This window comes from Electrona antarctica (genome assembly GCF_951216825.1).
Source record: "Electrona antarctica genome assembly, chromosome: 5".
In the NCBI taxonomy this organism is placed as follows: domain Eukaryota; kingdom Metazoa; phylum Chordata; class Actinopteri; order Myctophiformes; family Myctophidae; genus Electrona; species Electrona antarctica.
This window is the reverse complement of record NC_136810.1, coordinates 5,213,312-5,241,149: the sequence shown is the minus strand read 5'-3', so window position 1 is coordinate 5,241,149 and position 27,838 is coordinate 5,213,312. Positions and strand designations below refer to the sequence as shown.

The 27,838-nt window shown below is 44.1% G+C and overlaps 1 protein-coding gene across 1 annotated transcript in view; it reads left to right on the top strand.

Annotated features, from left to right (window-relative positions):
• Nucleotides 1–27,838, top strand: part of LOC306923243 (neural-cadherin-like) — a gene marked incomplete at its 3' end in the record, with an annotated part of 255,371 nt that overhangs the window by 47,984 nt on the left and 179,549 nt on the right. The window contains exon 2 of the mRNA XM_079501275.1: nt 18,797–18,994. Coding sequence (XP_079357401.1) covers nt 18,868–18,994 — 127 coding nt within the window. The 5' untranslated portion in view covers nt 18,797–18,867. The remainder of the gene's footprint in view (nt 1–18,796; nt 18,995–27,838) is intronic.

Here is a 27,838-nt window from a genome sequence, read left to right as displayed (position 1 = left end):
GCGCCTGATGGAGGGGAAAGGAACTGGTTGCAACTTGGACACTCGGGCATGAAAGAAGCATGAGTTCAAGTCCGTTGCTCTCCCCATGTCCCCCATATATGGGGACTAGGTTGGCGGAGGGTGTGTAGAGCCCAGGATCACATTAGATAATTGACACAGGGGTGAAAAATGGGTTACAAAATCGTGGGATAAAAGATTATAATTAAAAAAAAAAAAATGTCATGATGTGGGAGTATCCACATCTGAAATGACAGGAAAACAAATGAGTGTACCTGTACCAGCATTGCCAGGTGCATGATATTTATCATTTTTGTCTCAACATCTTTCACTCTATAGGCTACGATGTATGATCAATAAATGTCGAAAAGTGATCAAATGCATGTTGAGATTGTAGGGCTGCTATTTTCAGCTCGACACCATCCTGCGATTATTATACAGATCTCTACGACAACACTGTGTGATAATTTTGTACATTACACCTGCTGTGCCTTCTCTTTTCTGGCTTTGCATGATAATTGTCTCTCAAAATCGGATAATTATAAGCCGGTGCGGTAGTTTAATATTTCCCACCTGACAAGAGTCGACTGAAGGAATGAATAATATGACTGCTGGGAGATCAGGTAGTATGCATGATACTTGTAAGCTCCATAAATGCACATGCACGCGCACGCCCGCGCACACACACACACACACACACACACACACACACACACACACACACACACACACACACACACACACACACACACACACACACACATAAATATCAGTCTTGACTCTTAGCTGGAATGATGCATTCCTCATTACTATTCTAGGGCTGATGAGCGCTAATTATCTGCCTTGGCTCTGATTAGTCTCTATGTAACGAGCTAATTAAAGGGGGCCTTGTAAAATCATCGTTGCCATCATTACCGCCGAGACATGGTGAGGAAAGACACCGGCAAGCAGGAGAGCCACGCGACCCACCCCACTCCCCACCAAAAGTATGACGTGTCAACTAACTGTTAATTAAGTGGTGCAGTTTTTGGTTTGGTCTTGTTGATTAAGTGCTTAATCTGGCTCGAAGAATAGAAAGATTATACCCACTTATTATGCCTCAACATTGGTGGAAACTAACTTAGTACATTTACTCAAGTACTGTAGCCTCCGTGAGGATTATTTCTAGGGATGTACAGATACACTTTTTTCGCTTCCGATCCGATCCTGATACCTCAATTTCTGTCTTAGCCGATACCGATAACGAAACCAGTGTAGTGATCTCATGTTGTGTTTATAGCTACGTGTTGTGTTTATAGCAGACTCCTCACTCAAATGTGCACTTGCAGTTTGGGCAACTCCAAAGCAAACTCCACAGTGTCAACCCCTTACCCCTGTGTGGGATCTGTGGTTAGACTGGCATATTCACCGATACCGATATGACCCGATATGACAAATAAGGGCCGATCCGATACCGATACAGTATCGGGACATCTCTAATTATTTCCATCTTTTTTTATATAAATTATTTATACTGTACTTATTTATATTTTGTGTGTGTGTGTGTCCGTCCGTCTGTTACCAGCTAATCTCCGGCACCGTTAACCCGGTTGATGCCAAATTTTGCACACACACTCCCTGGATGCCAACGATGAACCTCTGCCCCAAACGCCTGTTATAGCGCCACCAGGAGGCCGACTTTTGTAAAACACATGTTTTGATATTACTCCTCCAGATTCTGTCCAAAAATCCCGCAAATCGTTACACAGTATCTCTATAGTCTTGTGTTCAAGTCGGATCTGTCCGATATTTCATATTCCATCCTAATTGGCTATTACAAAGTTTGCAGGATTGGCCCGTTTTGAACAAAAAACCTCAAATCATGAACGCAGCGTGCAATTTATGTGAAATCTTTCACGGACATTCCTACTAGGCTGAGGAATATATCCCACCTTTTTCACATTGGCCTGTTATAATGTACTTGCAAAACACATTATTGGAACAAAATGCCTCAAATCATCCAATTGCCATCCAAGGCGTAAGAAGAAATGGCACCCTTTTCACATTGGCCTATTATAGCGCCACCCGGAGGCCACACGCTGACCTGTGCCCCGAGGGGCACTTTATCTAGTTTGTTGTGAGACTGTAGATCTGCTATTTTTGAAAGATTTTGAAAATGTGGGGGGAAAAAATAATAATTTGTAAAAAACAAAATTGATGTTGATTTTATGTTGGCTAGATAATAGTTTGATAGTCAATGCTTTTGTACTTTTACTCAGTAACATTTTGAATGTACGTATACAGTAGGCCTTCTACTTTTACTACTGCATTTCTACATTATGATATCTGAGCACAATACTGCTGTTTGGATTCTTGTTGATTTCATTTCTACATTATGATATCTGAGCACAATACTGCTGTTTGGATTCTTGTTGATTTCATTTCTACATTATGATATCTGAGCACAATACTGCTGTTTGGATTCTTGTTGATTTCATTTCTACATTATGATATCTGAGCACAATACTGCTGTTTGGATTCTTGTTGATTTCATTTCTACATTATGATATCTGAGCACAATACTGCTGTTTGGATTCTTGTTGATTTAATTTCTACATTATGATATCTGAGCACAATCCTGCTGTTTGGATTCTTGTTGATTCGTGTTGATTAAGTGCTTCCAGCTCAGAATAGAAATGTTATCCCCACTTATAGAGCGTCGCACTCCCGCCTCCTACCCTGGACCAGGAAATGAAACCCAATGCATTAATCTCATAGACATTTCTTAAAGTATTTATTTAAAGACGGTTACGCCGCGGACAAAGCCAACTCGAGTCGTGACAACTCATGACAACACAAACAATATTTTGGACCAAACAAATAATTACAAAGAAGAAAAACAACAAAAAAAGTGTTGTAACCTGCCGTTTTTTTCTTCTTTCTAATTATTTGTTTGGTCCAAAATATTGTTTGTGTTGTCATGAGTTGTCACGACTCGAGTTGGCTTTGTCCGCGGCATAACCGTCTTTAAATAAATACTTTAAGAAAACTTTAAGTCTATGAGAATAATGCATTGGGTTTCATTTCCTGGTCCAGGGTAGGAGGCGGGACTGCGACGCTCTATTATGCATCAGGAATGGATGGTTCTCTTTACAGAGCAGGGTGCGCTGCCTTAACCGTTGCATGCACTGGCACTGTTGACACTTTAGAAGATAGTGTCGGAACATTGATTACTTTCTCTGGCCCTAGTGACGCAGTGGCCATTTATCCAAATGAGCTATCTGTGCTCTCTGTCAGAACTCCCCCCCCCCCCCACTCTCCGCAGGGCAATGCAAAAGCCTCGGGAAGAAAGATAGATGAATTCTCTCCTCTAGCTTCTTCATCCCTCTGTTAGTATCCCTCTAACAATCCTTTTATGAGCTATAACATAGTTTACTGCGATTGTGTTGCAGTTATTCAAGACTAGATTCAGTCTAGAGTGCAGAACCTTCTGTTTCTCCCCAAAATGTCTCTGTCTCCTGCTTTACAAACGCATTGTTGATTTACATCTGAGGCATGTTGAAATGCCTTATTCCATTTAACAATGGAACCGCAGTTGAAGGAATCTCGCACAAAATAATTCCACCCACTCCTGTATTCATGGTGTGACAATAAAGTTGAACTTTTTGGCACATTGATCCTTAATGTACCAAGATACTGAAGGTAGCCAAACCCACGCGCCTCAACAACACTTGAGGCGCGTGCGGAAAATGTTAAACTAAATTGGCCTCCTCAGTGGGCAAAGTATGATTGCATGCCTCTCCCCGCCCCATCCCATCCCATCTCTTGGAATAAGACTCGCGACCTACTTCTGTTCTGGTCTCCTATGGGGGCGGGCACTCACGTTACACAGATACAGGAAATCAATCGAAGTTTGCGAGACTTTGCTTTCCCTTTGTCTTTGCCACTGAGATGCCTGCCTGTCTCCACATATATAGTCATCGTGTGAGACAGTGTGAAATTCAATGTCAAAGCTTTGAACTCTCATTTCGAAGACCTTCAATTTAAATAAATAAATACATCGTAATTCTCTAAGCTGTATTTCAAACTGTTGAAATGTTTTAATACAAGCATGGAAGTATGTGGATTAGGACATTTGAGTTGAGCAGTAGACCGAAAAATGTGGCATTGGTCGGGCTGTATTGCTAACACAGCGTGTCGTGACGGAGCACATCAGCTAGTGAAGCTCTTACTGTTTCTGTAGACTGTGGATCAAGCAGCGGGCGTGTCTTAACACGAGATCTGTGTTGCATAATAATGGGATTTGAAACCTATACCTAATGTTATCCTATAGGTACCTACAGTAACCTGTGTGTGTGTGTGTGTGTGTGTGTTCAGGATACATGTGGGAGGACATGTTGGTCATAAATGCAATTGATTGGGATCTGCATATCAAAATTGGTGTTCGAATTCAATGCAATGTCCCCAAACGTTTGCAAAGTTTGTGCGTGCGTAGACTGCGTACGGGCACATGTGCTTGCGTGCATGTGTGCATGTGTGCAGGGTGTGCAGGGTGTGCATGTGTGCAGGGTGTGCATGTGTGCATGTGTGCAGGGTGTGCACTGCACTGTGCAGGGTGTGCAGGGTGTGCAGGGCGTGCAGGGTGTTCAGGGTGTGCATGTGTGCATGTGTGCAGGGTGTGCACTGCACTGTGCAGGGTGTGCAGGGTGTGCAGGGCGTGCAGGGCGTGCAGGGTGTTCAGGGTGTGCATGTGTGCAGGGTGTGCACTGCAGGGTGTGCAGTGCGTGCATGTGTGCAGGGTGTGGAGGAGGAGGAGGATATTTTCTGCGGTGAGGTAGATGGTGCATGTGTGCAGGGTGAGCGGTGAGGTAAATGGCTTCTGAGGACTTGGGGCCCTATTTTCGCCAGTGCCTTAATACTACTACCCCCTTTACTACTTTAAAAAACATTTTTGAATAGTTCAAATTGCTGATCTACAAGCTCACAACGTGTCGATGTAGATTGGCTAGTTCAACAATTTTAAAATGTTTTTCAAAATAGTAAAAAAAAAAGGAAAAGAAGTTTAGGGATAAGGTACTGGCGAAAATAATGTCTTAGTTGGTACTCCTTTTGTTTGCATCGCTACTGACATTCCTTCATCCTGTGTTGACACTAGATCACAACAACTGTCTGTACAAAGAGTGACTTGTTATCTTTTCTGACAGTAGAAAATAACGCCGCAAGTGCGTTCACAACTTTGTCAATGTGCTGCTTGCCAGCTGCAATTAGAGCTGTATTGTCACATCACAGGTTTACAGGTGTAAACAAGTGTGTGAAGTTCTTTTAGTTGTAAAAGCTAATTAGTAGTAGCTAATTAGTATTTTGGGAGTAGAGTGAAAAACAAAAAAAAACAATATTGTTGCTGTCGTGCAGAAACCTCATACCTCCATATTTCTTTCTTTTTATGCCTAAAATCAATGTCGTATTTCATCATCAGATGATCTGCAAGCTCACAACCAGTCTCGATGCAATGCGTTGTGAGCTTGTAGATCAGCTATTTTCACAATTTTAAAATGTTTCTAAAATAATAAGCCGGATAAAGCCATATCCGGCTGTCTCTGCCTCTGTGTCCTTGAGCCACACACTGAACCCCTATAACTCCTGATAAGTGTAGAAGTGTGAGTGTGTGAATAGATGAATGGAACATATACATTTGTAAAGCACTTTGGATAAAGGCTCTATAGAAATACAGCCCATTTAAAGACATCCAGATCCAGCACATCAGACTGTAGTCCAATATGCCGCCCGATTCATACTTCATCACACAGCGATGCTGCTCGCCGGAAATAGCAGACCTATGTAATAGGATTTTGAAGATGAAGAATACTACACTGCCTTGGAAACATAGGAAGCAAGGCTTCCACCTGTTGGTTGTCTGTCAGATGACCTATTCTTACATAAGACCCATGTTTGACCATGTCTACTGACCACTGACCAGTGACCACACCTCCCATGTATTCTCTGCTCTGTCATTGTGTATAAGAGAGAGAAATGTAAAGGTCTCAGGAGGCTTGCATACGTGCTCCTCCCTGGGCTGGTACAGACCAGTCCTCCCTGGGCTCGGTACAGACCAGTCCTCCTCCCTGGGCTCGGTACAGACCAGTCCTTGTAATAAAGTGACATTGTTTCAGTCCACTCTCTACCTCCATTATTTCTTATAAAGACTCTGTTTGTTCTGAATAATCCACCACACCTACAAGCTCACAGTCACAACACATCGCTTCTGCAACGCATTGAGAGCTTTTAGGTCTCCTATTTCCCTGCCGCGTGACGCCACTGCTATACTGCTGTCTCATGGCATCAGAGTTGCTAATTGGATTACAGGAATCTTATTTTCTCCTGGGGGGGCGAGCCTGCCTGCAGGTTGACAGCCAGGTGACAGCCAGCCAGGAGACTCCTGGGGGAGGAAAGATCAAGGTGGCTTTAGATAGCCTGGGCGGATGAAACTGAGTCTGGGAGGATCGTCCCACCGGAGCCTGTGGCGTCTTGGAAGCCTGGATGGAATCCCTGCTGCCAAGCAGGAGGATCACGTCACTTCCAGCAGCCTCCCTCCACCATGCAGGCTGAGGCTGGGACAACCCAACTCTCCCAGCCCCCACAGTCGTTTATCATGTGGGGAGGCTGGTAAACTGCTGCTTTAAACACTTTCAGCCTCTGGCCCTCCTATTTTTGGCAGAGAATTGTAGGTCTTCCAATAAGTAGCACATTTATTTATTTTCACAATGCGACACCAATGTATGAGCAAGTATACAATAAGTGGTTCAAGCGATGTTGGACTTCAGTACAACTTTGGGTGGGAACCCCTTTCGGTGTTAGCATTATGTTATGCTTTAACTATTGAAAAATAGCAGATCTACAAGCTCGTAGCGCGCCACTCTGCTATTTTTGAAAAATCGAATAACGACTGACATAGAAACATAGCTTTTTCAGAAAACTGTCAGGATGTAGAAGACATTTTTAGAATCTGATCTCAGGTCAAAATGGGTTAAGCCCTTGAACCGCAGGGCTTTCAACATTGGACCGTGAGAATCCATGAGATTGATACTTTTATCACTTTTATCAGGCTTGCTTTACTAGCATTGGAAAATGATGGGTACAGTTTCTGCCATTAAAACGCAAAACGTAGGCCTACAGAAATTGATGTGATGACTGAAGGAGTATAAGACATTTTTGAGAGGCACTAGTAGCCCCTCCTATATTCAGCTTTTAGTGTAGATGCCCGTCCTACACAAAGATTAAATTCCCATTGACAATGAATGGAGAATTTACCTCATTATGTGTCTGAGCAAATCAGTATTTTTGTCAGGAGTCAGGTTAGAATTTTGGGACTTTGCTACCAAATCCAGGAGAATGAACAATGCAGGAGTCCTGCAGGAGATGTGGATCCAGTAGTGTTGGCAGCCCTGCCTTGAACTTCCCTAGCATCCTCATTCGGCGAAAATATCAGATCAACAATCTTTCAAATAAGTATGGTTTAAAGGGATATTTCACTTTCAGACATGTTTGAAAGTGAAATATCTCTAAAGGCCTATTCACAGTTGACGAATGTGTGTGTGTGTGTGTGTGTGTGTGGGGCCAGAGGTACGGGGAGGTGGGGCTGGCGGCCTTGCACACACAGAAAACACACAGTCACACACTCGTCACGGCCAGGCAGGAGGACACACACTCACGACAGCACTGCCCGTCTTCGCTCCGTGGTGGTTTTGTGATCTGAGCTCCCGACGTTAAAAACAAACAAAGTCCCAAAACAGAGCAGCGGGAGAACAAGAGAATAAGGGAATGAAAGAATAGAGACAGAAACATTAATAGAATAGGAAATAAACAGAAAATGTACACAGTAGAGAGAAAGCAGAGGGAAAACAATGGACGAATTTGAGGAAGTGTTGGCCATGCAGGGCAGGAGATATGACTCATATGAGCAGCACGGTGACAGACTATGAGCACCTTCATCACAACCACCGTTCTGGTGAAGAGGTGACCACCACAGAGGTGGTCAACCTCTTCACCGTTCTGGTGAAGAGGTGACCACCACAGCGGTGGTCAACCTCTTCACCGTTCTGGTGAAGAGGTGACCACCACAGAGGTGGTCAACCTCTTCACAACCACCGTTCTGGTGAAGAGGTGACCACCACAGCGGTGGTCACCTCTTCACCGTTCTGGTGAAGAGGTGACCACCACAGCGGTGGTCAACCTCTTCAACCACCGTTCTGGTGAAGAGGTGACCACCACAGCGGTGGTTCAACCTCTTCACCGTTCTGGTGAAGAGGTGACCACCACAGCGGTGGTTCAACCTCTTCACCGTTCTGGTGAAGAGGTGACCACCACAGCGGTGGTCAACCTCTTCACAGAAACCACCGTTCTGGTGAAGAGGTGACCACCACAGCGGTGGTCAACCTCTTCACAGAAAACCACCGTTCTGGTGAAGAGGTGACCACCACAGCTGTGGTCAACCTCTTCACAGAAAACCACCGTTCTGGTGAAGAGGTGACCACCACAGCGGTGGTCACCTCTTCACAGAACCACTGTTCTGGTGAAGAGGTTGACCACCACAGCGGTGGTCAACCTCTTCACAGAAACCACCGTTCTGGTGAAGAGGTGACCACCACAGCGGTGGTCAACCTCTTCACAGAAAACTCAACTATGAGTAGGCCTTAAACTGCACTATATATTCTTTCTTCCTGCTGACTTTTTTATTTATTTTTATCATAGAGCTAAATGGTAAATGGTGCATTTATATAGCGCCTTTATCCAAGGCGCTATACATAGATTGTGCATTACATTCACCCATTCACACACACATTCACACACCGATGCCGGAGGAAACCATGCAAGGTACCAACCTGCACATCAGGAGCAATTGGGGGTTCAGTGTCTTGCTCAAGGACACTTTGACACGAACTCTGGGGGAGCCCGGGTTCGAACTGGCAACCTTGCGGTTCCCATCCAGCCACTCTACCCCTGAGCCACCGCCGCCCCTCAGCTCAGCTAATAGAGTCTACCTGCTTGCTCAGGCCGGGGGTATCTGAATCTTGACCATCAGGTCAAAATCTGTGTCAGATCCTGTGTCTAGGTGAGACATGACCTTTGACCCAATCTGAATGTCTCAATAGAGGAGCAGGCGGACAAAATACAACCACCCCAATTGTATATGTCATAGCTACCATATTCATTTAAAAAGCTACATAGTGTCACTTTAAGTCCAAATATTGTTGCATCTGTTCCTCGTGAGCCAAGAACCAGAAACCAGCGATTTCATTAAAGATCTTGAAATCACGCACAAGCACAAATAAATGAACAGACTGCTATTATATCTAGCATTTCTTTCTGCCTATTTTGCATGGCGATGACGCTACTCCCGTGACCCAGTCATAGGACCAAAAGATGTAATGTTACTGCGCTATATTTAGACAAACTCGTATATCATTTTTTTACACGCATTATTCACCTAAATGTCTGAAATGAACAGGAACATAATACATAAATATCAAGTCAGGTTGTGTCTGTTATTTCACAGGGGATTCTCATTTCTCACAACTATTGACAGCCATCCCCTGTGTTATGTTATTATTCTAGTCACCCTATAGGGGGCGCTAATGGTTTCATTACCGTCCACAGCCATCAACCCCTTTTGGAGCCGTTTACCAAAATCAACCGATAATTCCCAGTAGGTTACTTATTACGCCGATCTTATCTAGCCGATCGGACCTACTGCTTGTAGTCTGGAGCCTACTGGCTGCGATTGGCATTGATGACACGTTAACCGATCTTATCGGTCTACTCCGGTCTACTGGACATGCTGGGAGCCTACTGAAAATGACAAGCCTCCTCATACCCTCCCCTAAACTTAACCGCAAGCATGTCGCAGTGCGGTCCTAATATTAACGCATGTTCGCCAACCTTAATCCTGTCGTTTTGGTCTACTGCCTACTAAAAACGACAAGCCTCCTCATACCCCCCCTAAACTTAACCGCAAGCATGTCGCAGCGCGGTCCTAATACTATACTATACTTTCCCATGTCCGTATAGGTCCGAAGTTCACGTGTAGAAGTTTTCGTGCATTTTGATCAAAGATCCTGGGAGGAGATGCATTTTAATTGATTTTCATATAATTCAAAATGGCGGGTGATCTAGAGGTCAGAGGTCAAAAGTAACAGCACGGAACTTGTTCGGCATGAGGAGACGCATATGTGTGTCGAGGTTTCATTGCCGACGGTCAAACGGTTCATGAGCTATGCCTGGTCAAAGTTTGCATTTTCAATATAGCGCCACCCTTTGGCCAATGGTTGTGGGCTTCGCATCCTCACCGTTTGGCATGGCCCTCTACCATATCTCCAAATTTCGCGAAAACCGACTGCACGGTTCAGCCAGAACTGCTATTTTGGCGGAAGAAAAGAAATAGCAATTTAAAAAAAGGACCAAGTTCTTTCAGAACTGCTTGGTCCTTTAATTAAACAAAATCTAGTTTAAACAGTGTTTTTGTTGTCTCCACCAGGCCGAAGGCATGGGGAGAGAGTATGTTTTGCACTCCGTCCGTGTGTGTGTCCGTCCGTCCGTGTGTCCGTCCTTCCTTCCGTCCGTCTGTGTACAGCTAATCTCCGGCACCGTTAACCCGGCCGATGCCAAACTTTGCACACACACTCCCTGGATGCCAACGATGAACCTCTGCCCCACATTTTCCACAACGGCCTGTTATAGCGCCACCATGAGGCAGCTTTTCACATTTTCACCTAAATCTGCACCGATCTGCGTGAAACGCTGCATGCACACTCCCTAGAGGCCAAGGACAAACCTTTGACCTGCATTTTCCGCATCTGCCTTTTATAGCGCCACCAGGAGGCCGACTTTTGTAAAACACATTTTTTGATATTACTCCTCCAGATTCTGTCCAAAAATCTCAACAATTATTTTAGAGTTCGGGTGTAGGATGGACAATTATTTAGAGTTCGGGTGTAGGATGGACAATTATTTTAGAGTTCGGGTGTAGGATGGACAATTATTTTAGAGTTCGGGTGTAGGATGGACAATTATTTTAGAGTTCGGGTGTAGGATGGACAATTATTTTAGAGTTGGGGTGTAGGATGGACAATTATTTTAGAGTTCAGGTGTAGGATGGACAATTATTTTAGAGTTCGGGTGTAGGATGGACAATTATTTTAGAGTTCGGGTGTAGGATGGACAATTATTTATGATGCCGTAGGACGTACGGTATGTGTGATGTTGTGTAAGGAGAATCATAATGTAACAACGTACGGTATGTGTGATGTTGCGTAAGGAGAATCATAATGTAACAACGTACGGTATGTGTGATGTCATAAGGAGAATCATAATGTAACAACGCCACAATAGCTTCCCTCCTCCCACACTGTCACGGCTATTTTATATTTTTAATATATTTATTTATTCATGTATTTATTTATTTTAGATGACAATTTAATGTAAGCACTCAAAGGAATCTTTGCATACTGTGGAAACCTTGTATGTCCAAAACTGTTACTTTTCAGGAAACGGGGAAAAGGAACCTGTTTTCTAATGGGTCCAATGTAGTTATTATTTAGGCACAAGCTCTTGTTAATACTTTTTTTATTGGTTCCATATTTTTATAAACCCATAGAATTAATTAACCAATTTCAACCTGGCCTCCCATATTTTGGGGCATATCATTACAGGCGAAACATGTTTCAGAAAATCTAAAACAAACCCAAAATGTAAATAGCAGATTTTAAATCTCAATGTTTGTTGTGAACTTGTAGATTTTCATTTCATGACAAAGTTACAGTATACAATATAAAGTTGATATATAGATATGTATCACATTCATTGACTGTCTAGTAGTTTCCGCTCCTGTCCCATACATTGGTGGTGACCTATTTATTTTTGTTGCACTAAAGGACGTCTGTGAAGGCCCAAGGGTAAGCCCCACTTTCCCCAAATTACGCATCAGAGCTAGGTTCTTTTTTTCTTTCCCTCAAGATTTATTTTTGGCATTTTATGCTTGATTTCAGATACAGGTCAGTGAGAGAGAGCAAACCAAGGGCAGAGAGAAGACAAGACAAGAAGACCGGGGTGTTTAGTTGTATACAGTATGTATAGGTTAGAGAGGCCATCTGGTAATCTACATGGGGCGACTGTGGCTCAAGAGGTAGAGCAGGTCGTCCAATGACCCATGGGTCGGCGGTTCGAATCCCGGCTCCTCCTGTCTACATGTCGAAGTGTCCTTGGGCAAGACACTGAACCCCAAATTGCTCCTGATGTGCTGGTTGGTACCTTGCATGGCTTCCGCTGCAATCGGTGTGTGAATGTGTGTGTGAATGGGTGAATGTAATGCACAATCTATGTAAAGCGCCTTGGATAAAGGCGCTATATAAATGCACCATTTACCACTGGTCTACATGCTGGGTAACACTAACACAGACTACCGCAAGACTGAATCAGTATGGAAGACATGTCTCATGTCTGAGATGGAGTGGAGTAGAAGTAAAAAGATTGAAAATTGGAAATAGGCTACTCCAGCAAAGTAAAGAAAAAAACAAGCCCAAATTGATTAAATCAATTAATTACCAGCTGCATTATTATTATATGCGGGGGTCCGCTATAACTGCCTCTGTGTCAGTTTCAGCGCAATAATTTAGGTAGAAACCAAAATTCTCTAAGGCGGAACTATTGTGTTCTCAGTCGTTCGTTTCCGCCCGGACATATTTGCGGTGCGCACAGACAGAAAAGTCCTGAACAACACTAAACTCACCAACATTGCAGCTGTAAGGAAAGCTTGAATTATCCTCTTTCAATCTGTAAAGTTTTTGTTTCATAAACATCCACTGTAGACATGTTATGAGCTACTTTCTGTGCAGGTTAAGTGTCAGAGTTTGGGAGTGCTCATTGGATATCACTCAACAGCCCTGCGTACCACCTGTGTTGAATTTGCACAAAATGCAAATGCATTGAGGCAACGGGAGGTTGCTTTACTAAAAACGAGTGCTTCCAAACTCCAATACTTGCAAGGAATTTCTTGCTTCAAGCTTTTTGCACAGCTGCAGTGTTGGTGAGTTTGACGTTGTTTAATACAATCAGATAGTACTTTTCTGTTTGGATGAATGGGCTGTCAATGGGAAGTTGCACCTAGTTAGCACCTTGCTCTGGTCCATAGCCTTCTACTGCTTCTACGATTCTGCCCTGCAGTATAAGGCTATGGGACTTTCGGTTTTAAATCTCAAATCGAAATCAGACCAGCCTCTCCTCTTTAGCGGATTTTAAAATAACATTTTTGCTACTCACCAAAACAAAGGCGGGTTGTGTCCAGAGCCGGATTTACCTTGCTGAGGGCCCCCGGGCTGGAGCAAATTAGAGGGCCCCCCTTGGGGCGCGCGGCAGAGCCGCGCGTCCCGCGTTTTGGCCGAGCGGCGTAGCCGCGAGGCCGAAAGGCAGGCAGGCAGAAGCTCTCAATGGTTTAACCATAATACAACTAAATACAATAACAATACACACATTTCACTTGAATTGGATTTCACTTTACAATTTTAAAATTAAATAATTAAAAAAATAAATAAATAAATAAATATATATATATATATATTTTTTTTGGGGCCCCCCTAGTCGGGGGCCCCCGGGCTTCAGCCCACCCTAGCCCAACGGTAAATCCGGCTCTGGTTGTGTCATTAGAAAGCCTACTTTCCTTAGTGGACGCACTCTTAGCCCCCCACCACACGTATAAACGGTACTTTTTGGCCAGAAAGGGATTTTTTTTCACCGGAGGAAAAATATTCTCTATGAGGCAATTCTCTGGGCAATATCGGTAGAGTAACTAAAAGTATTTTTTTTCCCGGTGGAAACAAAATCCCTTTTTGGCCAAAAAGTACTGTTTATACGTGTGGTGGGGGGCTCAGAGTGCGTCCACTAAGGAAAGTAGGCTTTCTATTGACACAACCCGCCTTTGTATTTGTGAGTAGGTCAAACGTTTGTGAGATTTCCAAAAAGTCCCATAGCCTTATACTGCAGGGCAGAATCGTAGAAGCAGTAGAAGGCTATGGACCAGGCGATGGGCATTGATGCTCATTAATACATCAAGGAAGGCAATTATTTGCATGTTCTCCCCGTGTCCCCTAGGGTAGGTGCCCTCACAAAAAACATGCAGTAATCCTGGTCTCTAAACTGCCTCCCCCTGGCCAGCCGGGGTGCCTGATGGAGGGGAAAGGAACTGGTTGGAATAACGTGTTCCTTCCACGCGCTACGTCCAACCAGGGAAACTCCCCCCTGTCAGGTGTAAAGGAGCAACTTGGACACTCAGGCATGAAGGAAGCATGAGTTCAAGTCCGTTGCTCTCCCCATGTCCCAAGGAAGGCAGTTTTGTTTCGTTTCTGCACTGTCAAATAGGTCTACATCTATCCTAATGTGCCATCAAAGAAAGTTACATGTTAATGTATTACCGCACGTGCAGAGCCCAAGACGTCTGTGGACGTCTTTGGGAAAAAAAATAATATATATATATATATATATTTTTTTTTTAAATCAAAAAAATCAAAACAATGATTTTTTTTTTAATACGTGGTGCCAAAGTTAGTGTTTTCGCCATTGAGAATGCATTTGGCGTTTAAATTAAATAACTCAGAAACTATAAAACATTTCAAAGTAAAAGGTTCCAGCATGTGTCTCCACAGTCAGCTGAATTATAACAAATGTGAATGGATTTTCTAGGTGAAAGTGATTTTTGGGCAGTTTTGCGTGGGCTCTCAATGTGTTAACTCGAGCTAGGTTATAAACAAGAAGAAAGCATGTAAAGTTGTTAAGTTATTTGACATAAATTGAAGAGCTAGTTAGCACCTTGCTGGCACCTTGCTGGCAAGATGGCCGCGGTCTGAATATCGTCAATTGCCTCGATCTGGAGGAGGTCCATGGCTAATTTATGGTCACAGATGTGCCACATTGTGAGCTTGTAGATTGGCTGTTTTTTAGCTCACAACAACGTTGTACAACAAAATATAAATTGGGCTTCAGGCTCTCTAGCTGGAAATTAATCAGATTTAAAAAGTACATTTATTTCTGAGTCAATACGACTTTTAAATAAAACTTCTAAATAGTGCCAGATAAGGAAAAGAATGAGGCTAACCTTTTGAATTATTGCAATGGTGGCCTTTGTTATTTAACCCATTTTGGGCGGGAACCCCTTTTGGTGTTAGCATTATGTTATGCTTTAGCTATTGTAGGAGAAAACTATCGCACACCTAGCAATCAGGCGTATGCACAGGTGCATACGCCAGTGGACATCAAAGAAAGCAATAAGGTACAGTGGACAGTGGACATCAAAGGCCAGTGGACATCAAAGAAAGCAATAAGGTACACCCGAACACTGTGTATCTGCTCGGCACAAGAGTATTGTCTTATTTAATGAAGCAATTGAAAAATAGCAGATCTACAAGCTCATAGCGTGCCACCGAGTGGAATAGAAGACATTTTTAGAATCTGATCTCAGGTCAAAATGGGTTAATTAGTGAGATTTTGTGGATCTTTGCTTGTATTGATGTTTGAACAGAGAGTAGGTAAATCTGCATCCTATGGAGAGTGGAATAATTGATGAGGGACCCTAGGATACCGCCGTCCAAAACCCAATCCACTAAGAAACTCAAAGCAAGGGTGAATACCAGGAGGCACTACCTACGGCTACACGTTTAGCTGTGTTGCTCATTCCTAGGCATGTAACGATATATCGTATATCGACAATATGAATCGATTAAAAAAAAAAAATCGATAAAAACAAGAAATGTTTTTCTTTTTTTTCTTTTTCTTTTACTAGTGAATTATGGTGTGTGTGATATGAAATGTGAGCTTTAATCATATTCCATCATTCAAGTGCTTTTGGAGATAAATGAGAGAGAATTCAGTAGTAGAGCACTGCAGGGGGGAGCTGTGTGTGACTGTGCCGAGGCGATGGGCATTGATGCTCATTAATACATCAAGGAAGGCAATTATTTGCATGTTCTCCCCGTGTCCCCTAGGGTAGGTGCCCTCACAAAAAACATGCAGTAATCCTGGTCTCTAAACTGCCTCCCCCTGGCCAGCCGGGGTGCCTGATGGAGGGGAAAGGAACTGGTTGGAATAACGTGTTCCTTCCACGCGCTACGTCCAACCAGGGAAACTCCCCCCTGTCAGGTGTAAAGGAGCAACTTGGACACTCAGGCATGAAGGAAGCATGAGTTCAAGTCCGTTGCTCTTCCCATGTCCCAAGGAAGGCAGTTATGTTTCGTTTCTGCACTGTCAAATAGGTCTACATCTATCCTAATGTGCCATCAAAGAAAGTTACATGTTAATGTATTACCGCGCGTGCAGAGCCCAAGACGTCTGTGGACGTCTTTGGGAAAAAATTATAATATATATATATATATATATATATTATTATTTTTTTTAAATCAAAAAAATCAAAACAATGATTTTTTTTTTTTTATACGTGGTGCCAAAGTTAGTGTTTTCGCCATTGAGAATGCATTTGGCCTTTAAATTAAATAACTCAGAAACTATAAAACATTTCAAAGTAAAAAGTTCCAGCATGTGTCTCCACAGTCAGCTGAATTATAACAAATGTGAATGGATTTTCTAGGTGAAAGTGATTTTTGGGCAGTTTTGCGTGGGCTCTCAATGTGTTAACTCGAGCTAGGTTATAAACAAGAAGAAAGCATGTAAAGTTGTTAAGTAATTTTGACATAAATTGAAAATGATTCGATAGGGATGCACCGAAAGGGAAATTCTTGGCCGAAACCGAATACCGAATATAGGAAACAGTTGGCCGAAAACCGAATATCCGAATATGATTAATATTATATATATTTTTTCCTACCATTGCTGTCATGGCTACTTGATTTATGGCAAAACTTAACTTAAATAATAATCACTATTATGGGTCCATAAATCATTTATTCTGCTCTTTTGAATGCATTGGGGGGGGAGGTATTAAAAAAATATTTTACATTTGTCTGGAAAATAATTTTGTGTTTAAATTATTGTGAAAAATCTTATCGTGGACATTCAGTTGAAATTCTTGAAGGACCTCATAGGGACGCCAGGCTGAACGTTGTTGTGGACTGCCCTTTATAGCTTGGAAAACATATTTGCTTTGCACCATATTATACCCCACAATACATAAACCATCATTAATGAATAATCCATGAAGACTTTGTCAAATAAATCTAGTATTTGTGACCTCCTTAAATGTAAATGTTTCCAGCATGTTGAGAATGTTTTGTTTTGTCTTGTTTGCATCAGTTCTGTGCATTAATGAAGGCGAAACATCATTGTTTCCATGAGGCTAAATTAGGATTTTTGTAATTAGAAAATAGAATTGGCAACAATCAAAAGCACAGCATCACCAATTAAAAGCGCAAAAACGGATTAAGCAAAAAAGCCGTAGCTGGTTTCCATTGTGGTCCATTATGGTACATGTGTCTGGGTGTCTTGAGCAAACCTCAAACCGCTGGACCAATCTAATTTGGCGAGGTGTCAGGTGGTGTGTGGGGTACTTAGTGGTTCTCATAGTGGGGTCCGTAGTGTGTTCCAGGGACAGATGGGGGGGGGTACTTAGTGGTTCTCATAGTGGGGTCCGTAGTGTGTTCCAGGGACAGATGGGGGGGGGGGGTACTTAGTGGTTCTCATAGTGGGGTCCGTAGTGTGTTCCAGGGACAGATGGGGGGGGGGGGTACTTAGTGGTTCTCATAGTGGGGTCCGTAGTGTGGGGTACTTAGTGGTTCTCATAGTGGGGTCCGTAGTGTGGGGTACTTAGTGGTTCTCATAGTGGGGTCCGTAGTGTGGGGTACTTAGTGGTTCTCATAGTGGGGTCCGTAGTGTGGGGTACTTAGTGGTTCTCATAGTGGGGTCCGTAGTGTGTTCCAGGGACAGATGGGGGGGGGGGGGTACTTAGTGGTTCTCATAGTGGGGTCCGTAGTGTGGGGTACTTAGTGGTTCTCATAGTGGGGTCCGTAGTGTGGGGTACTTAGTGGTTCTCATAGTGGGGTCCGTAGTGTGGGGTACTTAGTGGTTCTCATAGTGGGGTCCGTAGTGTGGGGTACTTAGTGGTTCTCATAGTGGGGTCCGTAGTGTGTTCCAGGGACAGATGGGGGGGGGGGGGGTACTTAGTGGTTCTCATAGTGGGGTCCGTAGTGTGTCAGGTGGTGTGTGGGGTACTTAGTGGTTCTCATAGTGGGGTCCGTAGTGTGTCAGGTGGTGTGTGGGGTACTTAGTGGTTCTCATAGTGGGGTCCGTAGTGTGTCAGGTGGTGTGTGGGGTACTTAGTGGTTCTCATAGTGGGGTCTGTAGTGTGTCAGGTGGTGTGTGGGGTACTTAGTGGTTCTCATAGTGGGGTCCGTAGTGTGTTCCAGGGACAGATGGGGGTTCCTTGAGGGAGTTCCAAATGGACCGTTACGGGTCTGTAACTCTACACTCTGAGTTCTGGGGGTCCTTGAAGTAAAACAAAAAACCCCCCAAAAGACAGATCAGTACTAGTTCTTCATCCTTGATGGTTCATTGACCTAAAGATAGATCAGTACTAGTTCTTCATCCTTGATGGTTCATTGACCTAAAGATAGATCAGTACTAGTTCTTCATCCTTGATGGTTCATTGACCTAAAGATAGATCAGTACTAGTTCTTAGTTCATTGACCTCAGCTGACAGAGCGCTGCTCTCGCCTTCCGCTCGTCATCCTTCTCCCCGCTATACCTTACATGACAGCTGTCACCTCCCAATACGCACAGCCCCTCTCACTGTTGTCTGTGATGTCCCCCTCCCCCCTCACCCACCCCTCAGGTCCTGACTGGTACCTGAACAAGGTGAGGCTGGAGATCAGCGATGTCAACGACAACGTGCCGGTGTGGAGCATGGAGCCGTACCCGTACCTGACCGTGGCGTCCCCCAAGGCGCCCCCGGGCACGGCGGTCTACCAGCTGCACGCGCGTGACCCAGACCAGGGCAGCAGCGGAGAGGTGGAGTACTTCCTGTCTGATGGTGAGGATTTGGAGTGCAGTTATTGGTTATACATATATGGGTTTCGATGTATTTCCACACACACACACACACACAGACAGACACAGACACAGACACAGACACAGACACACACACACACCGGATGCCGGTATATTCCAGAGTTCACTTTGTAATAATTGATACAAATAAAAAAAGTAGCCCCCTCTGTGATTTATTTTTTAGATTAATCAAATTTAAGGGGCCGGTAGATCGATTCATGACATCGTAACGTCCCCGGTTTGATTTAGTCTGAGTTCGGCCTGAGTCTGCCTTTATTTTCCTGTCTCTCTCTTTCAAATAAGGCCCCCGAAAACCTCTCTCTCAAACAAAATGGAAAAAACTATCACATTTAAATAATTCAATCCCCAGTTTCGCCCAGGTTTGTCTGGCTTATACTGCCATGACCTTAAAATATTTACCATGAAGGGCATTCAGAGCCTTGTGTGTTATGATGATTGGTGGACAAGACACAATATTTAGTGAAAGAGGAATACAGTCTTCACCTATGAACCTCTCTGCGGATGTCAATGTTTCTGCTCTGTCTGCCTGTACACTGGTGGGTAAATGTATTATAGAATATATACAGTATGATCATAATGTTGAACACTGAACATTATAGCAGGGGGTTGTAGCAACTCATAATGTAATAACTGCTCATAATGTAATAAGGGCTCATAATGTAATAACTGCTCATAATGTAATAACGGCTCATAATGTAATTATAAAATAGCTCAAGGCTGTATTGCTGATTACTTAGCTTAGGACCCCCGCAGTGGTGTCCGGTTAGAACTTAAACCAGGATGCTTTGACTTCTCCCTTCTCCCTGAAGCCTACCCTTTATATATGCTCCGACGACCAGGCTTGTCATGATGACTAAGCCAGTTAGATCTATCCATATATGGTTCTACCACATCTATCTGATATCAGCTCTAGGTCGGCTCGGGCGGCCCAAATATAGGGATTGTCATACTAAACATGTCATATATCATATAGCCCAACGTCCTAGTCAGAGTCTTCGTTACAGCCACCCCAGATTTCACGTTGAAATCTAAACCGCATCCAGAAGACTCAGACAATTGTCCTTTCTTTCGGCTAGGTTCTAACAGGCCAGGCCTGGTAGTTATCCAGCAAGGGAGGCTCTCGAAGATGTTAATCTCTCTCCATTAGTCTGCTGACGATCTGTGTATGCTCACAATCCAAGCTATTTGGCGATCAATGCTCCCTCAATATTATTGACTTGGTTTGGCTGTACGGCAGGAGATACCTCGGAAGATACAGCCACCCCGTGCAAAACTTGAAGATCTCTCATGATTCTGATACGCAACTCTTCAGGTTGACCCCTCAATCCGACTTGGCAACTGTGTGTAACAAAATGGTTCGTCCTGAACCATCATCCAGAACTGCATATACTTCCATTACTTTGCCATAATTGCAAATTAGAACTTTGCACACCTTTAACATGACATTTCTCCCTTTGGGCGGTGGATGGCCACATGCAAGGACTCTCCTGCTATAGTCAAGATTGTAAAAGCTGGCTGCGGTAATTCCTCTTGTAAATCCTGTCCCGTCTCAATCTTAGGTGTCCTAGGGTTCCGCAAATGTTCATCTGCTCTCCGGTTCAGCCGGGTCCGGCTCCTATTAATACTGTGAAAAGCCAGAGGGTGCCTTCCACCACAGTTCACTCCTAGTCTGTAGTTAACAGTTTCTTGCCTGATGACGACGTCCATTGCTGATAACACAGCTTCATCTGTCATATCAAATCTCGTTTCGCCATTAAACTCAGTCGTTTGAACCTGCCGCATACCCCAAGATGGTGTGTGCCACTATTACAGTACTGACAATACGGCTTACAATTTACAATTTACAATTTAGGCATTTAGCAGACGCTCTTAATCCAGAGCGACTTACAATAGGCAAGAACAAAAAGCATGGGAATACATCACATATGTAACAAAATGCATTTATCGCGAAACATGCGTAAGCTAAGACCGTGACTAGAACATATCTATATAATGACACTATACATATAAACTATAACTAGAACATATCTATATAATGACACTATACATATAAACTACACATATGTGCTATACTATGCTGTACATATATACTATGAAGTGCTATGACTACATACAATGCACTTATTGTGCTGTCTACATGACATGCTATAAGTCTGTTTCAAATGCTATATAAGTCTAAGAAGTGCTGTCTAAGGGGGTAGGGTAAGTGCTATGGGCCATGATGGAGTCTGAAAAGGTGGGTTTTCAGACTACGGCGGAAGATCGGGAGTGATGCTGCAGTTCTGATTGCAACGGGAAGTGCATTCCACAGTTTTGGGGCCAGAAGGGAGAAGAGTTTGGGACGTGTGGAGCGTTGTCCCGGCGTTTTTAGTGAGGGTACTTCCAGCTTCCCTGCGTTGGCTGATCTGAGTGCGCGGGAGGGTTTGTAAGGTTCAATCATGCTGGCAAGATATGGGGGAGCCATACCTTTGGTTGCTTTAAATGCCAACATCAGAGTTTTGTATTCTGTGCGGGCAGCGACCGGGAGCCAGTGCAGGGAGCGGAGCAGGGGGGAGACATGTGAGAATTTTGGCTGGTTGAAGACCGTCTTGCTGGTTACTTGGTGTACGATCGGCATAATTGGGTGCTACTACCGTACCATGCATGATGACTGTTCGTCTCCGGTTATGCTCATGGTCATTTCTGCAAGAGTGACCGTCCAGCCTCCTTGCTGGACTACTTCGGTCCCTATGAACCTGGACTTCTGGTCTGTCAGCTTGCACTTTCATCTCGATATCCTATCGGTGGACGAAGCCTCTGCCGTCCTCCGACTGCTCCAACATCTATGGGAGGGTTGATATAGCTCCGATGCCCTTGCATCATCATGCTGTCCAGACAATGCTCTCATGATATCCACCAGAAGCTCTAGGTGAAAGCCTTCGTTACACTCATTGCCACCCCCAGATTTCCCATGGAAATCTGTACCATATCAAGAAGGCTTGAACAGCAGACCCCTCAGGCCACCCCAATACAAGCATACTGAGGCTTGAACAGCAAACGTCAGCCATTCAAGCCACCCCATTGAGGGCGTCCAAGCTTCGCGCTTTCTTCCTTTGATGTTACGGTGGGTCATAAAAACCTCAAGATCAAATCACATGCCACCCATTAAGGGCGTTCCCTGTCAATGGTTGCTCTCTCTCCTGTACATCACCAGTGCTCTGCACATCACCAGTGCTCTCTCTTTCCTGCACATCACCAGTGCTCTGCACCTCACCAGTGCTCTCTCTTACCTGCACATCACCAGTGCTCTCTCTTTCCTGCACATCACCAGTGCTCTCTGACTCTAAGGGCCGGGGAGGTCTCACGGATTCTGGCATCCAGATTCTGGTAACCGGGTGGGTCTCACAGCTTCGAGACGCTGCTGCTCACCTACGGAGCAGCCAGGACCGACAGAGCGTTCATGCTCTGACGGCGACAACTGGGTGGGTCTCACAGCTTCGAGACGCTGCTGCTCACCTAAGGAGCAGCCAGGACCGCCAGAGCGTTCATGCTCTGGGGGCAACAGAGTGGATCTCACAGCTTCGAGACGCTGCTGCTCACCTAAGGAGCAGCCAGGACCGCCAGAGCGTTCATGCTCTGGCGGCAACAGAGTGGATCTCACAACTTCGAGATACTGCTGCTCACCTGCGGAGCAGCCAGGACCGACAGAGCGTTCGTGCTCTGACGGCGACAACTGGGTTACCATCTGGTTAGAATCTTGCCACTGAGTCAGGGGTTGGCTACTCAAGGTATATGGGTTGTAAAGCCAGATACCTTGGTTCGTATGTGTCTGGAAGACTTCAGCATCCCGTTACTGCGGTAAGCCCTAATCCGTACTCAAGAAGGACCATCTAAAATAGCTCAAGGCTGTATTGCTGATTACTTAGCTTAGGACCCCCGCAGTGGTGTCCGGTTAGAACTTAAACCAGGATGCTTTGACTTCTCCCTTCTCCCTGAAGCCTACCCTTTATATATGCTCCGACGACCAGGCTTGTCATGATGACTAAGCCAGTTAGATCTATCCATATATGGTTCTACCACATCTATCTGATATCAGCTCTAGGTCGGCTCGGGCGGCCCAAATATAGGGATTGTCATACTAAACATGTCATATATCATATAGCCCAACGTCCTAGTCAGAGTCTTCGTTACAGTAATAATTTAAATGTAATAAAAAGTCATAATGTAATAATCAGCGCATAATGTAATAAAAAAATGAGCGCATAACGTAATATCAGATTTGTCTATAATGTAATAATGTAATAACGTGTTACGTTATGAACAAACACATAGCAGCTCATAATGTAATAAAAGTTCATAATGTAATAATGGCCCATGTTGTTGAGAAAAGTCTTACACTGTCATATTTATTACCTCTGTTGACACATGTAGATTTCCTTATGGCCCATGTTGTTGAGAAAAGTCTTACACTGTCATATTTATTACCTCTGTTGACAAATGTAGATTTCCTTAAGGCCCATATTGTTGAGAAAAAGGTCTTACACTATCATATTTATTACCTGTATTGACATTATGTACAAAATGTATCATGGCCAGTGCTCAGTATCATGATCAGTAGGCTATCATGTTGTACATCATACATAATGTAAAGAGAAAAGCTTGGTGCGGCATTGCACGCGTGCATGCAGGCCCACCCACTCCTGGCCAGGCCCACCCAAAACTGCAGTTCTAGCTTTGCCACTGACTTCTCTTATCAATATAGTAAGAGTACAGTTTGACTACATACTTGTAGGCCTACAGTACAGTACAGTACAGTACAGTACAGTACAGTACAGTACAGTACAGTACAGTACAGTACAGTACGATTACAGTACACTACACGTACATTATGCATACAGTACAGTACAGAGTACAGTATGCTACAAGTACAGTACAGTACAGTACAGTACAGTACAGTACAGTACAGTACAGTACAGTACAGTACAGTACAGAGTAGGCTACAAGTACAGTACAGTAGAGTGCAGTACAGTACAGTGCGAGTACAGTATGACTACATACTTGTACAGAACTGTACACAGTACAGTACAGTACAGTACAGTACAGTACAGAGTATAGTAGGCTACAAGTACAGTACAGTAGAGTGCAGTACAGTACAGTACAGTGCGAGTACAGTATGACTACATACTTGTACAGAACTGTACACAGTACAGTACAGAGTACAGTACAGTACACTGACGACTAACTACAACACTAGCACAGAGTACAGTACGAGTACAGTACAGAGTACAGTGCAGTATGAAGAAGTGACTCCGTTTGGGAGGAGGAAGCGACGCACGGCCTTCGCAGGCCCCCCCGGGGGGGTCGCAGGCCGATGCGACTGAACGGGCTGCAATATTAGACATTATTCAGGGAGAACTCTCGGGGCCTCTAGCCGTCGGTGCTCTACGCAGCTGTGTAGTTTGCATTGCGCTAATAACCACCCCTGGGGGCTCTATGGGCTGGCAAGTACACTAATTGCGACAGCAGGTCGCATTTACTATGAAATCAGGGATCTCCATCCCTGAGGATGTCACGTGGTGTCATCAGGATGTCACGTGGTGTCATCAAGGATCTCCATCCCTGATGATGTCACGTGGTGTCATGAATAAAGTTGAGTTTTCTGCCCGACAGCAACGATATTATAAAGAATAAGCAAAAAGAACGGAAGAGTTAGGTATCCAATAAAGGGAATTAACCCAGATAGTCTAAAGTGGGACAAATATGTGCACATATTAAAGACAGTGAAGGAGTCATGACATATCCACATGAAATATTATCTGTACCAGAATAGTAATAATGATTCTTCCAATGTAATACATACTGTGGTTATGTCCTTAATATTATGCGCATATTTGTCCCACTTTAGAGTACAGTATCTGGGCTAATTTCCTTTAGTAGATACTCAACTTTTCCGTTCTTTCATACTTTGTAATGACACACATCTATCTAAGTGTGAACAGGTAGTAATTGCGACCGCAGGTAGTTGGTTTGTGCCTAAGTATTAAGATTATAAAGATCACTTTTATCATTTTGACTGCCAGGGACTTCCCATCCACTTCCCATGATCGCAATGTTAAAACAATGTTTATATGAGACAATTTAAACGGCCCTGGACCAGGGGATGAGCGAGTGACATCAGGACTTCTACGGCCCTGGACCAGGGGATCCTGGACCAGGGGATGAGCGAGTGACATCAGGACTTCTACGGCCCTGGACCAGGGGATGAGCGAGTGACATCAGGACTTCTACGGCCCTGGACCAGGGGATGAGCGAGTGACATCAGGACTTCTACGGCCCTGGACCAGGGGATGAGCGAGTGACATCAGGACTTCTACGGCCCTGGACCAGGGGATGAGCGAGTGACATCAGGACTTCGGTAGATATTTAACCGTCTGTCCGCTCCACTGTAGTGCTGACATAATGAAGTGACATTATTCCGGTAGAGTGTCTCAGCCCTGCGGTCGCTTCTCGCCTTTATCAAGGCGTCTTACTGGTGTACTGTACAGTGCAGGTATTAGGAAAGGTGCCAAATTAAATGTCATGGCTACCGGGGCACAGGTGGGCAACAAGTCAGGGCCCTTGGGGTTTAGATTAATCTGATGCTGCCTGCTGGTGCTCAATGACTCTGGCCCCTACTACTGTATCTCCTTATGTTGGGTGTCCTAGCCTCCTAGTTCCATGTGAGGAACGAATTGTAATCCACATAATCAGTCTGGCAATGCCAGGTTACTAGCCTCCAGCTTGCCCCTCTACCACCAGTTTAGCTGTCCAGTTTAGCTCTAGCAACAAAGCCACCCCTTTTCAGCAGCTTGTTCAGTTTGTTAGTGTCACTCAATTGTGTTGGTGCCCCCCCCACCACCCCCCAGCAGACCACTGGCCACCACAGACTCGTAGAACATCTGCTGTATCCTGTTGCACAAGTGGAAGGATCTAAGCCTCCTCATCAAGAACATAGTATTGCTCTATTCCATCCCGCAGAGCAGTGCATTTGGTTTTAAAATATTATTATTTATGAACGATTTTCAAAATGCCCCCAAAAACTCATTATTCATAAATAAAAACAAAATAATTCAAACATTTTTCAAAATAATTTCATTGGTAAATAAATAAATAAATTGATTAAATATAAACCCACCACCAGCTCCTATACAGTTGGTCCTAGTGCCTACATTGAGCTGAAGGTGTTTTTTTCACTTGTGTTCATCCGTGTTGTGATTCTGCTGAAAATGACGGTGTCATCCGAGAAATTCTGAAGGTGACAGGTTTCCAAGTTGACGCAGAAGTGGGCATGCATGTGTATAGAGGTTAACAGGAAAGGTGACAGCACGGTGCCTTGGGGGACTGCTGCTCACCAGCATACTGTATCCGAGAGGCTGCCCCGCAGTCTGACATAAATAATAGTCTGTGATCCAGGCCACCAGGCCATGATCCACCTTCATAGACAGCTTCTCAGCTAGTCCGGTGTGGTTGGATGGTGTGGAAAGCACTGGAGAATTCAAAGAACGTGTTTACTATAGGCTCTGTTCAGCAGGTAGATGATGGTATCATCTGACTCTATAGGCTCTGTTCAGCAGGTAGATGATGGTAGATGCTTGTCTGATACACGATCATTCTTGTTTTAATATCAACTTGATGATTGTACTGTATAATGTTATGTACCCTCACAACGCTCTCTTGTGTTGGTCAGCTCGTTGACCAACCAACTAACTCGTTGGTCAGCAAGAGTTTTTCTTTTTTTACTTTGTGAAGCCTTGCATTAATAAATCAAATCGAACTGTATTTATATACACACATTTACAACAACCAATTTTGAACCAAAGTGCTGCACAGAGCATATTAAATACATCCTGACAGTTTCTACATCCTGACAGTTTTCTGAAAAAGCTATGTTTCTATCTCAGTGGTTCTTCGATTTTTCAAAAATAGCAGACCTACAAGCTTGTAGATCTGCTATTTTTCAATAGCTAAAGCATAACATAATGCTAACACCAAAACGGGTTAAATACAGACAGACGGTTTAAAGATACATAAAGGTTTTTTACCTTTTTAACAGAACAGTGTCCCATGGGTTAGGTATTGTACATAATTTATGCTGTTATTCTACAAAGGAAAGGAACTTTAACTTCTTTATTGTTACACTTACATGAGCATAATGTCTCATCATATTAATAAAATGTTCAAATAAAAGGTTCTGTGTCTACAAGAATAAAAGGAATAGAACCATAAACAATATTAGAAAATCACATAACATGAACCATAGCATCCTTATTCTGGGCACCTTCACTTCACTTTAGGGTTAGGGGTTAGGGTTTAAGTACAGTATATGGGGTTTGTATAGCTTGTACAAGTGTACTGTGTGTGTGTGTGTGTGTGTGTGTGTGTGTGTGTGCGTGTGCGTGTGCGCGTGTGTGCGCGCGTTTTCTTTTCAATCACTCGCCCACCACAGAGACCCAGGTTCAATTCCGGGAAGCCGCTGCCTCCGGCTGTAGCTGGACACTCTGTTGAACTGTTGACCTCCAGCGATGTTGTTGATAGTGGGTGGGACGCCGGCTGGGCACTGGGTTGAACTCCAGCGGCGTTGTTGATAGTGGGTGGGACGCCGGCTGCACCAGCTGCGCTCACCCCTGATGAAGACAATGCTGTCACAACATATGGTTTTAAATAAATCCTTGGCTTGGCTCTACTTCTTTCTCTCTTTGCTGAACTTGTGACTGGTTGATCGGAGGCAAGCTGTTTGTGGGGCGTATTAGGGTCTCTGAGAGAGAGCGCCATGTTTCTCAACGTTGGG